Raw genomic sequence first — 13,919 nt, 5'->3', positions numbered from 1 at the left:
CCGGGGCGGGGCGGGCGCGGCCCTACAAAGGCGGCGGCGGCGGCGGGCGGCCGCTACTGCCCGGTACCGGCGGGAGGGGCGCGGCGCCGCCCGCGCTGACGGGACAAAGCGCGGCCATGAGCCCGCTCTAGGGCCCCGGGAGGCCGCCGCAGCTCCCCGTCACCGCTCCGGGAGGGAGCGGGGAGGGGAGTGGGGGGGGACCCCGTGTTGGGGTTCCCGGGGGGTGGGGGGGGGTGTTTGTCGCCGCCGCCACCACCACCGCCGCCGGGCACCATGCACACCGTGCAGAAGGACACCACGTTCACCAAGATCTTCGTCGGGGGGCTGCCCTACCACACCACCGACTCCTCCCTCAGGAAGTACTTCGAGGTCTTCGGGGACATCGAGGAGGCGGTGGTGATCACCGACCGGCAGACGGGCAAATCCCGGGGATACGGCTTCGTAAGTGCCGCTGCCCGGCCCGGGGGGGAGGCTGGGGGTGGCAGTGCCCTCAAGGGGGTGGCAGTGCCTTCAGGGGGTCGCAGTGCCCTCACAAAGCCTGGGGGGTGGCTGGGACCCCCGCATCTCCCTGCCCTGAGCCCCCCGGTGCTGCTTGCCCCGTCTCAGCCTCTGCCGTCGGGGGGTTTGGGACCGGCTCCGTTAATTTGGAGGAGCCCAGGGAGCAGAGGGGAGGTCACTGGTGGAAGCTTTGGCCATGGGGAGCAGCTTTTCCGCCAGGTCCCCCCCGTCTCGATGTATCAGGGTTGTTTGGAGAAGCGGCGTTTGGCTCCTGGGTCAAAATAGATGAGTCAAGCAAACAGCCCCACTGCCGGAGCCTTCCCCCAGTGCCGCTGCCACAACCGATGCTGTGCTTCCTTGCAGGTGACCATGGCAGACAGGGCTGCGGCTGAAAGAGCCTGCAAAGACCCCAACCCCATCATCGACGGCAGGAAAGCAAATGTGAACCTGGCGTATTTGGGAGCAAAACCGAGGAGTATTCAAACTGGTGAGGCAGCCGGGAGAGCCCGTCTCTAACTAGTAGAATAACTTGTAAGGCGAGGGAACGAGCTACTCGGGCTGGGTTCATCTGATCCGATGGTGCGTGCTTATCCCCCCTTGTTTTGCTCGTGGACTGAGGACACTGTAATCAGTTAACCTCTCTTCCCTGTCTTCTTCCCCATCCCTCTTATGCTAGCGTTATATGCCAATATACACCAAAGTTCGTATAACTGAGTTAAAGCCGTTTCCTTCCACGGCTGGTCTGCTTTGCTGCTCTCCTCTTTCATTGTTACATCAGCATTAGCGCTAAGATCCATTCCATCATTCTGCCCCTTGGTTTAATTTTACACACAGTACCCTGTGTAAAGTAAGGTATTATCCCCATTGTCTGCTCTGATAGCAGCACTTGAGCACTGCTCTTTAATCTGGGCTCCCATCTGGCCTTTGTGCATATCGCATATGCATATTAAAATTAACTTGCTTCTAAATGGGACTCTAAATTTGCTCACATGCATAGCAGATGAAATGGATGTACATGTGGTCTGAGGTGTAGTTACATGGGTATATTGTGAGTTGAATGGTATGGCGGATGCCATTCATTAATATTTTTTTTTTCCGAACCCTTTTTCTTTAGGTTTTACCATAGGTGTGCAGCAGCTACATCCAGCCTTTATTCAGAGACCCTTTGGGTAAGTGGACATGTTTCTTAACAGTCAGTTTGAAATCATATTCATGAATCAACTTCCTCATTATTTAAAATGCATGAAAAAGCCTTAGCTGTAAGGAGTGGACAGTTTGAACAGCTGTTGTTGATGCATGGAGTACTTTATTTCTGGTGAAGATTTCAGAAGTTTTGTGCATTTGTCAGCTTTCATATAATTCCCAAAGATCCTCCTTTATCCTCAGTAAATCTTAGCCATAATAAGCCCACTGCATTGCTCTCTTCTTTGCCAGCTTCAAGGATTCAAATAAATGGAAAATAGTTTCTCTATTGCAGTACTTAAGGTGTCAAAACAATTAAGCAAATTCTGTTCTCATGTTTCTCAAATAAGATCTTCTGCTTCCTCTCCGCCGTTTCCCACATAATAATGCTCAGGGTACAGTTTTATCCTAGAAAACAAATTGCATTGGAAACAAAGTCTGTTACTTAATGAAAGTAACATTAGGTCAAAAATTGATTTTGGACAGATGTTATACAAGGCTTGAATAGTCTGCAAAAGTGGGCTTTTGTCTGCTGTTTTCAATAGCTTATACCATCCCTACTCGGTTAGAAAAGTCCTCTTTTTATACATCTAATAGGATCTGGCAGCTGCTCGGGAAAAGACAAGTGTGCTTCACGAGAACAATAGTGACTGTCATACTGCCTTCATTTAACTGTTTAATGATTGATGCAGTTCTTTTTTTTACACCATTTCAGAAAGTGAATATTGATAGGGTTTTTTTATTATTATTTTCTAAGAGCATTAAGAAAGTAGGTGCATTTTTTAAAGCTTTTGAGAACTGCTCTGTTGTGGTTTTTATGTGACTAATATAAATAGATGGGATCTTGGCCTTTGTCAACAGAAATATTTCATCCATTCCCTGTTCTCTGTTCATAGCATTTTCTTTTCTTTTCTTTCTTTTTTTTGGGGGCGGGTGGGGGGAGCAGCTAACAACAAAACAGAAACTTTCGCTTCTCTGCCAACTGCCTGGGTAATCTCATTCCAATGAGTTTATGGATGTAAGAGGCTGTGTTGCCACAATAGTGCACACCCAGTGTATGTGCGCTGTGTACGGTTCAAACACGCCAGTTTTCCTAAGTGGTTACGGCTCTGTTGGAAAGACTTGAAGAGCATCTGTCATGAAACGAGGAGGGTTTTTTGGTGCAAGAGCCACAGTAGTCCAGGTAGGCAAGCTGTTGCTCTTCAACAGCTCTCCTCGCATGGGAGCTACAGCAGCTTTCCTAGGCTCAGAGGCAGGCAGCATCTCCGAGATGCAAACACCGGAGGCTTTCCAAATCGCACAAGAGCACACAATAGAAGTTGATGATAAAACCCAGCATGTTACGAGGTTTACCATGCGTGCCAACAGAAAAGAGCAAAATGGTGAAGCATGTTAAAGCCCTAGTGCTGGCAGGAGCGTCAGCTCGCACCAGCTCCCCTTGCAGATAATCTGCTCTTCCAGCATGTGCTGCTCCTACCCAGCAGCCACAGCTCTGCAGCTGTGAAAAACGTGGGTTTTCTTTTTGAACAGTTTGCTCTTAGTTTCATGTACAGAGGAGTGTGGGATCAACTGACTCGGTGTTCCTTGTGACCTAGACAGTTACTGTTCCAGTTCTCCGGCATTGGTTCTGTCATTAAACCAGCAGAGCTGCAGTGAGCACATACAGCAGAGAGCACTGTAAATTATTTATCAGTTGCCAAGAGACAGGAACCAGGAGACTGGAGGGAGCAGATTATATATCATTATTTGCAAGCATTGGTAAACACGAATTTCATTGCATTCGGACATTGCTGGAGCAGGATCACTAGAAACATGGGTTTGGCGAAACGTAGAGCCATTTAACTGAGCACCTTGGCTGAGGCTGCTCTGTGGCTTCTGAGCAAAGCATCAGGTGCTCAGTCAAGTAGCGGAGCTTGGCCACTGGTTCCCTCTTTGTCTTGTCAGGAGACCAGCAGAAGTAAGAGGGCTCTGCTCTTGCATTCCTTTGGAGCCACAATTTCTTTTGCCCTTTGAGGGATTTGAGGGTAGGTGAGGAGCTTATCAGGGTCTGTCTGACTTGGGAAGTGTGACCAACTTGCTGTTGCCCATTTGCTGTGCGCCTTGTAGAGCTTCCCCAAATAAAGGTCTCTGGCTGGTCTGCGTTGCCATACGTAAGACGTCTCAGGGCTTTCCCTCCCTCAGTTTCTCTCTGCAAAGTGTTTGCATCCAGGCACTGGCATGCAGTTTCTGAAAGACCGTTGTTATGGGACACGGGGTGCTAGGTGTGCAAGCTGGACTTGGCAAGGAAGAAATGAATGAACAACCCGCGAACTGCTAGGCAGTTAAGGAAGAGAAGACCAGCCAGTCACATTCGAGCTACAAAGCCGCAAAATGCAGGTTTTGGTGAAACTTAAAATGAATGGAAACTATGAAAATTACCCAAACATTAGTGAAGATTATTTATAAACTGAAGGCTTCCCCCCAGCCCCAGGGACCCAAATGCAGCTGTAAATATTGCCCGGGGTATGCGGAACAGAAAGAGAAACCATGAAGAGCCTCTCTCCTTCCTCCTGCTGTCCTGGCAGGGGAGGCACATGCACGGCAGACAGCACGGAGTCGGTAGTAAATCCTGTTTTGAAAAGTAGTCTCTAGGCTGTCGTAACCAGAGATCTTAACAGTAATGCAAGGCGAAGGATGCATCTGTGTCAGGGTGACTCGGAGATCTGGCTTCTGGGTTTAGGGAAGCAACTTCAGGCCTGGGGGCTCAGTCGGTAGCTTACAGGTTGCGCTTTGCTTGGAGGCAGATGGGAATGCCACAGCATTTGCCTGCAGTTGCTGGCTGGCGTGGCGTTGTATTTATGAGAATAGAGGAGGGTGAGACTGCAAATGGAGCTGTCTTTTACTGCAGCAGCCTCTTACTGAAGCAGTTGCCCTTTAAAGAAGTTTGGAGAAACATCACTCTTCTTGGAAGCTGTGAAGAGCACCTATGTAGACCACTCGGCCAGGAGTACGTGGTGGTGCAGCAGAGCTGTGTTGTGTCCCCCTCGTGGTCCTCTCTTCTGGGCCCCTGGCACCCAAAGCAGGCGTGAGCCCCAGCAGGGAACGGGGGATTCCCTGATTCTTTTCTCCCCAGCCGTGCTTTCAGCTCTGGATGCAGGCAGTGCATGGCAGATGCATTCCTGTGGCTGTGCCTCAGCAAAGGAGCTATCTGTGTGGGAGATCTACCAGTGGCTGAGTAAGTGACTGAGCTCTTGGAAACATATCGCTGTCCTTGCAGCAGGATCCAGCTCTTTCCATATCTGCACATGGGGTGTCGTTGCTCCAGAGACCCCACCTCCTCCTGGCCTGTAGCTGCTTATTTCGGCCTGTGTTTGGTGTCGGGCAGCACTGGAAATGGTTAAATCTCTGAGTTTAACGTTTCGTGTGCTGATGGTGCTGCAGCTAGGAAGTGAAGAAAGTCCCTCTTTGTGTCAGCCCACCCTCCCTTGCAGCTGTTTATCCTTAAAACTTCTCTATTGGGTTAAAAATAAAAGGAAACAAACTTTCATCTTTTCTGTGGTTATGCTTATAAAAAGGCGCATGCTGTCCTTGCTCTGCTCGGTCTCTGTCAGCTGGCATCCCCCGTGCTCTGACTTCCTATTTCACCACTTATCAAAAAGCTGGCTTGCTGCGGGACCCCGGGCTGCTCCGCCGGTCACAAGCGGCTCCCATGGGGATGGCTCACCCGGCACCTGTTGTTTGTCGTGTGCCAATAACATGAAAGCTTTCGGGGGGGGGATTTCCTAAGAAACATTCAAATCCATTTTCCAAATGGCTTCAGCTGCTAGTTCTCAGGCACGCTCACTGCTATTCAGACCGAGCGCTTGCCAGTCAGAGAGCTTTTTGGTTTTTAAGAATAGACGTGTATTTATAAACAGATCCAACAGCTTTGCAGTTTTTCTTGGACATTTACTTCGAGGTTGCATGTGCTGGTGTTGCACCCAAGGGCTTGGCACTGTTGCTTTGGGTACAGTTTGCTCGTGTCCCACGTCTTGTATCATCCTATAGAACAACGTAAAAGGAGATCAGAAAGGAAAGTGCCTTCTCCTTGCTGTGGTTCCATTGGCATCAGTGGATTTGCTCTTTGTCTTCTGCGGAGCAGCGACCCAGGCCCTTTCCCCTGGCTGCAGGAGCCGGGGAGCAGCAGATGTAAGCTTCTCCCGTTCTGGTGCTGTTTTAATCCCAGCACAGCAGATCCGTGCACGCGCCTGAATTTTCAGAGCAGTGCAGCCTGTTCTTGATCTCGTCTTTCTTTTGCGCAGCTGCTGGCACGCCGGTCCCTAACTTTGGTAGTATTAAACACATGCCCAGTAATTTGAATGATAAATGCAGCTCCGAGCAGCCTGCCTCTGAGCTGGGGACACCAGAGAGGGAACTTAGACAGTTGTGCTGATAATTCGGTGGCAAGGACACTGGGTCACTTCTAAATATGACTTACATGAAGAACTTGTTCCCCGCAGATGGGAGCAGGCTACATACCAGAGCTAAATATACTCTGTGAGCGCAAAAGATGAAAAGTCTTGGACCTCAGAGTTAAAACTGAGTATCCTGTTTCTCCCTCTCTCTATCCTGCAGGCAGGGCCGCGCTGCCCCTGCCCTTTCCCTGTGCGTGTCGGCTGTCCTGTGCCACTGGCATGCACCCCTGGCTGCTCCCGCTTTGCTGGAAGGCGTGGAGAGGGGTGCCTCGGGTCCTCTAGATCAACAAGATCTAGAGGCTGTCAGTAGAGATCCCTTAAAATTCTTAAAATGGAATTTCTTTCTTGGCTGAGAAACCACTTGTTTTATCAGTTACCCATTTCTGATAAAAGAAAACCTATTTCATTATTCTTGCATGGTTAAAGCGTTCTGCTTCAAAATCCCTCGTATATCCAAGAAATAGTTTTTGTTAAATCAGATGTACTGGTGATTTTAATTAAAAATCAATGGAAGGAATCACGTGTAAAGAAAAAGTCTGTTAAAAAAATGGAGTCACATAAAAGTAGACAACTTTATGTATGTGTTATTCCAAAACTTGTCAGGTACTTGGGAAGTTTTTAAAGGTGTTTCTGCAGCCTTTGGTTTTCTCCAAATTGCAGAAGGAAATGGGAAAGCTTAGTTAAAGGTGGAATTCCTCGGAATTAATCTCCCAAAGTCTCTTGTTTTTCCTCCTGCGTGGACAGGACGAATCTAGCATCCTCCTGGGATTCTCACACTGATGCTGAGGGACTCGGGCTGCTGTGGTGTATTGGTGTGAGGCACTTTCTGTTTTGTCTGGCAGTTCATGTCTGTTTTGGCTGTGCTGATAACTCGTAAGGGGAGGGCTTTTTCCCTCTCTGGATAGCTGACTAGTTGTGGATAAACTTCCATGTGACTTTTTCCTTGGTGCCAGATGGCTCTTGTTTCAGGCAGATGTTATCTCCTGCTCTGCTACCTGAGCGTTTTTCAGCATGCTTCTCCAGCCTATTTTTGGTCCGGCACAACATGCCTTTGTTTGGGATTATTATTATTTTATTGTATTTCTTTTTTTTTTTTTCCTTTGGGTGTGGGGGAGCAAGACGCAGAGGATAAAGCTGTAAATTGTAGAGCCTGGATAACTGGTGCTGAGCTCAGGATGTTGATCTCAGGCTCTTGGTTGAATTAAGAAAAAAGTTGAGATCTTTGAGGAGATTCACTCTCATCTTTGATAGACAACCTCTTTTTTTTTTTCCTCTTTTCCCCACCTCTGCACTGGCTGTGCTTCTTGGGGAAGGTGTAGATGGCGTTTCTTTTTATTTGTGTCTGTGGGACCCACCTCCATGAGTTCATTGCATCATGAAGCCGAGCTGTGCTCACGCTGCGAAGTGATGGCATTGCTGGGCTGCGCTAGACTCGCAGCTACTGCAGTGCTTCCTGTTCCCTAAGCTTTTTCTCTCCTGCCAAAATGAAATTAGATTGAAATCATGGATAGCTCGTGTACAATGATTTTTGTAGGCTCAGCAACTGGTAGAAGTTATCGTTGAAACCTCTTACATAGCCATGTTTTCTCTTGTACTGATTCCAACCTGGGACAGGCTGTTACGGCAGGTTGTTCCTTTTTCGTTGTCCCCCTGTATATTGAAGTCCTTGGCCCAGCAGGAAACCCAGTCGTGTACCAGGTACCTGCTTGCCTGGGCTGCTGCATAAATCTTCCCAAAGGGTGAGAGAGGAGGAAGAGCAGAAGACAGACAGGCAAATTAGTTACATGACCAGAAATTTGAGCAGAAATTTGTGGTTTTTCTTTTGATGTTATTTTGTGTTTATGTCATAATACAGTAGGCAAGCGTAAATACTGGACCACGGAGCTGCAGGGTTCATCCTTGTCCTTTTTCAAGCTGGCTGATGAGGCAGAACCCATTGACATTTCAATGCGCGCTTTAATCAGCTTTAATAGGGACATTTCAGAATTCAGAGTTTTGTCATGTCAGTGGACGAAGCCCAGCCCATGTCAGTAACTGCTGATGGATTGTGGAGTGGTCGGCGCAGAACGAATGCCCTGGTGTGCAGCATGCTGTGTTTATTCACACGTCGGTGAATAAACCCCGCAGGGGCCCCTCCGAGCAGGAGTCCTCGTTGGCAGACACGGCCTGACCTGGCCACTGCATCTTGCTTGGGTTTGAGACCAGGATTTGAATTTCTCTTGTTTCTACAGCCTGGCGTTGAGGCTGTAGGTATTGCCCGACCACCCACGCTCCACCAAGGCTTAAAGTGCCCAGGCAGCACCTTGAGGGCTTGGGGCTGTCCTTCAGGAATGCTGCTCTTGGGGCACGAGCTGTGGCAGGATGCAGCTGTGTCCACACACCACTAGCACCGAGGTGGTGTTGCAGCACTGGTAATGGAAGCATCAAGCTCCTGGAGTGCTGCTGCTCTCCGTGGCCGTGCTGGGGTATTTCCCACAGCTACTTCTGTCTGCTGCACTCGCACTCCTGACCCCGCTTCAGAATACCTCTCTGCAAACCTGTCACCCAGGCTGTGGTTGGAGGTGTCACCTCACCACAGGCGGTTTTTGTGTCGCTCTCGTGTGCAGCTGTGGCTGTGCTCAGCTCATTCTGCAGTACCACCCACCAGACGGAGCCCAGCATCGCCTCCCGTGGCATCTTGGCTGGTGCCGTGTGTCCGGAGGGCTCCGACGCATCCGTCTGTCCTGCCATCACGTGTCGTGGCTGTGTGGGTGTCCCTGCAGCAGCTGACGGGTCAGTGCTGGTGGAAACGCAGGCCAAATTCCCGGGGTCAAATGCTGCAGTTTGTGCCTTCACTGGCAGACACAAAGGGCTCTGTTTCTTTTATTCTTCAGGGAATAAAGGGCTGGTCGTGGTGGTGGCATTTGTGTGCTGATCTCTGTGAGGCTGCCAAGAGCCCTGTGCCCCTCCTCGTGTCCCGAGTGTTTGTGTGGTGCTGTTTCCCTCCTGCAACTTGTCCCCCACCTCAGCACAACCAGCTCCTGCCGTGGCCGGGGGCCGTTTTCTGGTCACATTGTGTATGGAGGTGAAGTTCTTCTGGCTTGCAGGGCGCGTTGTGGGAGCCGGAGGAGGACTGCAGGGAGGGAAGGCATCGTAAAACACAGATGTGACTCATCCGGTAGAAATTCAGATCAGAGCTTGCTGATTTTTTGAAAAAGACAGCACTCGAAAACAGCTTTATTTCTAAGAGATCTTCAGAAATAGTGAAGGAGGGGAAAGTATTTCAAGACCTCCTGTGGATGCTAAACATAGCCAGCAGTAACTTTGCCGTACCGCGCTGCTTCTGGTTTCTCGTTAGCCACAAGTAACCAGCGACCTTACCTTGGGCCGCGTGTTTTGTTGGAATCGATGAGTTGCCATCTGGCCACTGCATCCCGAAGTCCAAACCACGTCATATCCCGAGTGTGATTCTAAAACACTAAAAGCCCACAGAGCAGAAGATCCTCTGCTTGTACACAGGAGCAGCTTCTGGAGTGGCAGCGTGTTTTCAGTGCGGCAAATGGTGGTGTGAGACATGTGCCTGTGTGTGCGGCGGGCCGGGGGTTATTTCTGGAAACGGAGTGCAAGAATACTTATTGTCTTCTCAGTTAATGGTGTTTTCTATTCAGAGAGGCATCGAAGCGATGGAATTTTTCCTCCCTGACAAAGAAGTAGTCTAGGATGTCATGGGTTTGCTGCCTTTTTGTGCAAACTACAGCAGGGGACCGGTGTGCTGAAGATCAGAACCGACGTGCGGGGTCCCTGGGCACACGTTCCTGCAGGGTGATGTTCAGGCTGTGTCCCAAGAGGCTGCCAGCCCAGCCTCCATGGTAGCACCGCTCATTTTGCAGGCAAGGGCTCGGTGACGGAGCCCAAGGGGTGTTGGGGTCAGGCTGTGCCCACTCCTCGGCTCAGGGCCCCGCTGCTGCAGCCCGGCCGGGGCGCTGGGCCCGAGGTCGGAGCCTGGGCGTCAGCTCTTGTTCTGATTCAGCCGTGCCGGCCTTAATTTGGATCAGAGCAGCAACAAAAATGATTCAGTGAATTTCTGTCCCCTCATTTCGTTCCTGTTAGTCACAGGGTGATAGCGGGTGCCGTGTATTTATGGACTGCAGGGCTGTGAGCTCCCTCCCTGCGTGCTGTGGCGGCTCTGGCCTCGGGAGGTGGCCTTGCATTTAATATTTGTGCGTGCTGTCCATCCATCCTGCTCCCTCCCTGGTGCTGCTCCTCTGGGCAGCCTCGTTTCATCTGAGGGTGCTGATTTCAGAGGCAGAGCTGCTGCGAGGGGGGAGGATAGCAGTCATTCTCTCATAATGCAAATTGCCTCAAAAAAAAAAAAAAAAAAAAAGCATGTGAGTGGGAAAACAAGAGAAAACCCAGGTCAGATGCACACTTATTCACAGGAAGCCTTTCTCCTGCCCAAAGAGCAGGTTAAGTTTAGCATCCAGTGCTGGGTGGGAAGCAAATGGGAACAGCCCCACAGCTGCTGGACAGGGGCAGCAGCCCCAGGTGGGCCCTAGGACGCTGCGGGTACCGGCTGAGATGTGGGGCAGGCACTTGGGCAGGACGAGGGAGGCCAGTGATGGGTCCAGGAGAAGCTTCCAGCTCCTGGCTGGGACTTCCCACGGCCAGGCAGCGCTGCACATCCTCTCGTGCTCCTGACGGGGATCAGATGGGTGAGTGGGCAGCGGATCCTTCCCCGAGCAGCTGAGCTCCGCTCCGCGAAGTGCTGCAGGCACGTACAAGCCTGTGGCTTGTGAAAAGCCTGTGGGAGGCTTTTAAAAGTGGTCGTGTTTGGAAATGTGCTGTCGCGCACATCCACACAAAAATCCCCAAAATGTTTGAATCTGCATAAGCGCCGTGCGGAGTTTCACCTTGGTTTTTGCTCAACAAAATAAGGAGGTCTGGGGACTCTCTGGAGGATGGCTTTTGGTTACTGCAGATGGGCAAGCAGTTGGTCAGAGAGCTCTTGCCTACACCAGGCACTTCTGGTGCCCGTGGCTCTGCCCTTCAGCAGTCAGCAACCTCTGCAAGCCCCGGAGTGGTTAGGGCCCAGCACCACAAAGCTCCCGGTGCAGGGCAGCCGCTGTGTGCATGCCCTGCAGCTGCACCAGCGCTCACCCACTCCTCTCTGCGCCACGGACCGTGGCACTTTGTGTGGACAGACCTGAACCTGCAGCTCTTGCTCTTACTTCAAGCCTTACTTCCCATGGGCTCTTTGGAAAACACACCCTTCCGTTTTGCTGTTTTTTAAAAAAAAGTTAGCATTTCCTATCAATAAGTTGGCGATCTGACCTTAACCATCCTCAGCGTGCTTCAATTTTAATCACCAGTGGCGTGGTTTGGTTCCTCGTGGCAGCACCCCTGGGGCAGGTGCTGAAAGGCAGCGCTGGAGGCACCGACCCTGAGAGCCGAGATGCGCCAACCTTACTGGGGGGAAGAAAGCCAGCACCAATACCTCGTGTTTTACAACAAACACCCTGTAGCATTGCCCTAAACATCCCCTGTTATGGAAACACCAGCCCCAATGTGTGGTGACTGATAACAGCAGGGAAGGCCCTCGGCTGTTCCTGGTGATGGGATGCGGAGAGGAGTGGCTGGGACGGGGACAGGGAAATGTGGAGCTGGAGGCTGGTGGGGACAATTTGGGCACACCAGGGATGGAACGGGGCAGGTGAGTGGTGTCTGTGTGCTGTGGCCACCTGGGCAGGGGTTCTGGGGTCTGGCAGCCTGGGTAGCAGCAGATATCTGACCCCTGGGAAGCAGAGGAGTGGAGAGCAGGGTGTGTGGCCACCCTCGCCGTCTCTGCTTTGCCTTGTGCTGCTTCCACCCTGGGCTCTAGGGCTGTTGTGTTCTGCCTCCCCTCCTGCCCCCAGCAGCACCCCTTGCTGGGACAGCACCATCCTGTGGCCAACACATGTGAATTTGGGGCAGGAGGGGCATGTGAATTTGGGGCTGGAGGGAGCAGACCCCTCGCTGACCCTCTCCCTTTGCCTCCACAGACTCACGCCTCACTATGTTTACCCCCAAGCTATCATTCAGCCCAGCGTGGTGATCCCTACCCCCGTGCAGTCCATCACGTCTCCCTACATCGACTACACCGCCGCCAGCCAAGCCTATTCCCAGTACACCACAGCTGCCTACGACCAGTACCCCTACGCTGCCTCTCCCGCCGCCGGCTTTGTGGGATACGGCTACACGGGCGCGGTGCAGCCCCCCATCACCGCCAGCAACCCCGCGGCGCCCGCCACCGCCTTCGTGCAGTACCAGCCCCAGCAGCTGCAGCCTGACCGCATGCAGTGAGGGCCATGCCCGTGCCGCTGCCACCCGGGACAATCTTTTGCCGAGGGAAGGACGACGACTAGGACGACGAAACCAACAGCAAAAAAAAAATAATAAAAAAAAATAAAAACAACACAAAATAAAAAAAAAAAAGGAAAAACAAAAAATCACCCTGACCCTTTATCCCGTTTATTTAGGTGCATATCAATACCTAAGCTATTTATAGTGTTAAGGGCAAACCCAAACCCTTGCAGTCTGACTGTGCTCATGAAAAAGGACTTTGGGTAAGTTTTCTTTGGATCTGGACAGATATTGTCTTGAAGATGTTCTTAAAGTGACTGAAATGTTTCACAGGAAAACTACAGATTCTTGCACACATCACAGTCTGCTTCCATCACCTATGGTCTTCTTTCCAGCCCCCACCCCATCTGCCCCGCCAGCCCTCCCTCCTCATCAAACCTGCAATCTTCTTATTTACTGTTGAGGTACAGAGGTACTCGGAGAACATGGAGAAAAGCAATCTTATTTTTTGGTTGTACAAAAACTTTGTAATACTCAGAGATGCCTTACAGAAAAAAAGAAAAAGAAAAACTATTTTTTAATATTTATTGCGATTTTATTCGCATGAGCTGTGAATTGCAGACAGAAGAATAGTAGTAAGTAAGTATCTGCCTTGTTTAATTCTCATTTTACTAAATTATTGTATGTAGGTAAAAGTTCCTAAGTAATTGCTGAATCACTTCAACATGCAAAAGGGAATATTGGCTTGAAGGAGAGCAGAATATTCCTTTAGTCAACGCACTGTACTATTTTCTTATTGTAATTGTTACTCTGTTAAGATTATCTCAAATTTAGGTATATTTTTAAAATGCAAAAAAACAACAACCAAGAATACCGAACATTTTTGTCTACTTTGGTAGATTTTTTTGTTACAATGCTGCAAACTATGGAGACATTTACAGTATTTATGTAAAGGAGATTTGGGGCTGTTGGCCAGCAAAGGTTAGGGGAATATCATGAGTGGAGCAAGAGGAAAAAAGGTGTTAAGTCATTGAACAAATGGGTAAACAGAACCTTTTTATGCCTATAATGCAACAGCCAAATAAAGGAAGAGAAAAGACAATGTAAGTTAAGTGCATTTCTACAAAGAACAGCAATAAACTATTTTAACTTTTAAAAGGATCGGATACTGTATGGTACCATGTTTGCGTGGCCGGAGTGCAGGGGGGAGTAGCAAAGCGACCCGATGCAGATGCACTGGTCTTGGCCCCTGAATGTGCCGGGGGGGCTGGGACACACGTCCCACGCACTGTTGGTGGCTCTGCATCTCCTGAGTCACCCGTGGCTCTGGCACTGGGGGCTTTTTAGCTCCTGGAGTGCCCTGCTGGATACACGAGGTCTCCCTGGTGTTCGTGCCCAGCTGCTGTGGAGCAGAGCTGGTAAAGCACCGCTGTCCTGGTGCAGCAGCATCCGCACCTTGTGCAGCCTTTCCTTCTGTTACTCGCTCAG

General features: G+C 50.4%; 1 protein-coding gene across 1 annotated transcript; it reads left to right on the top strand.

The window, feature by feature from the left end:
* The first annotated feature begins 207 nt into the window (after positions 1-207).
* Positions 208-13,592, top strand: RBM38 (RNA binding motif protein 38). The gene is made up of 4 exons (XM_082773175.1): positions 208-441; positions 862-985; positions 1,613-1,667; positions 12,131-13,592. The coding sequence occupies exons 1-4, from the start codon at positions 274-276 to the stop codon at positions 12,429-12,431; spliced, it is 648 nt and encodes a 215-aa protein (XP_082629301.1). The 5' UTR covers positions 208-273; the 3' UTR covers positions 12,432-13,592.
* Positions 13,593-13,919: the final 327 nt, after the last annotated feature.

Source organism: Aythya marila (assembly GCF_965140915.1).
Source record: "Aythya marila genome assembly, chromosome: 16".
Classification (NCBI taxonomy): Eukaryota; Metazoa; Chordata; class Aves; order Anseriformes; family Anatidae; genus Aythya; species Aythya marila.
Note: the sequence above shows the minus strand (reverse complement) of the source record. Positions and strands in the feature narration are given on the sequence as shown.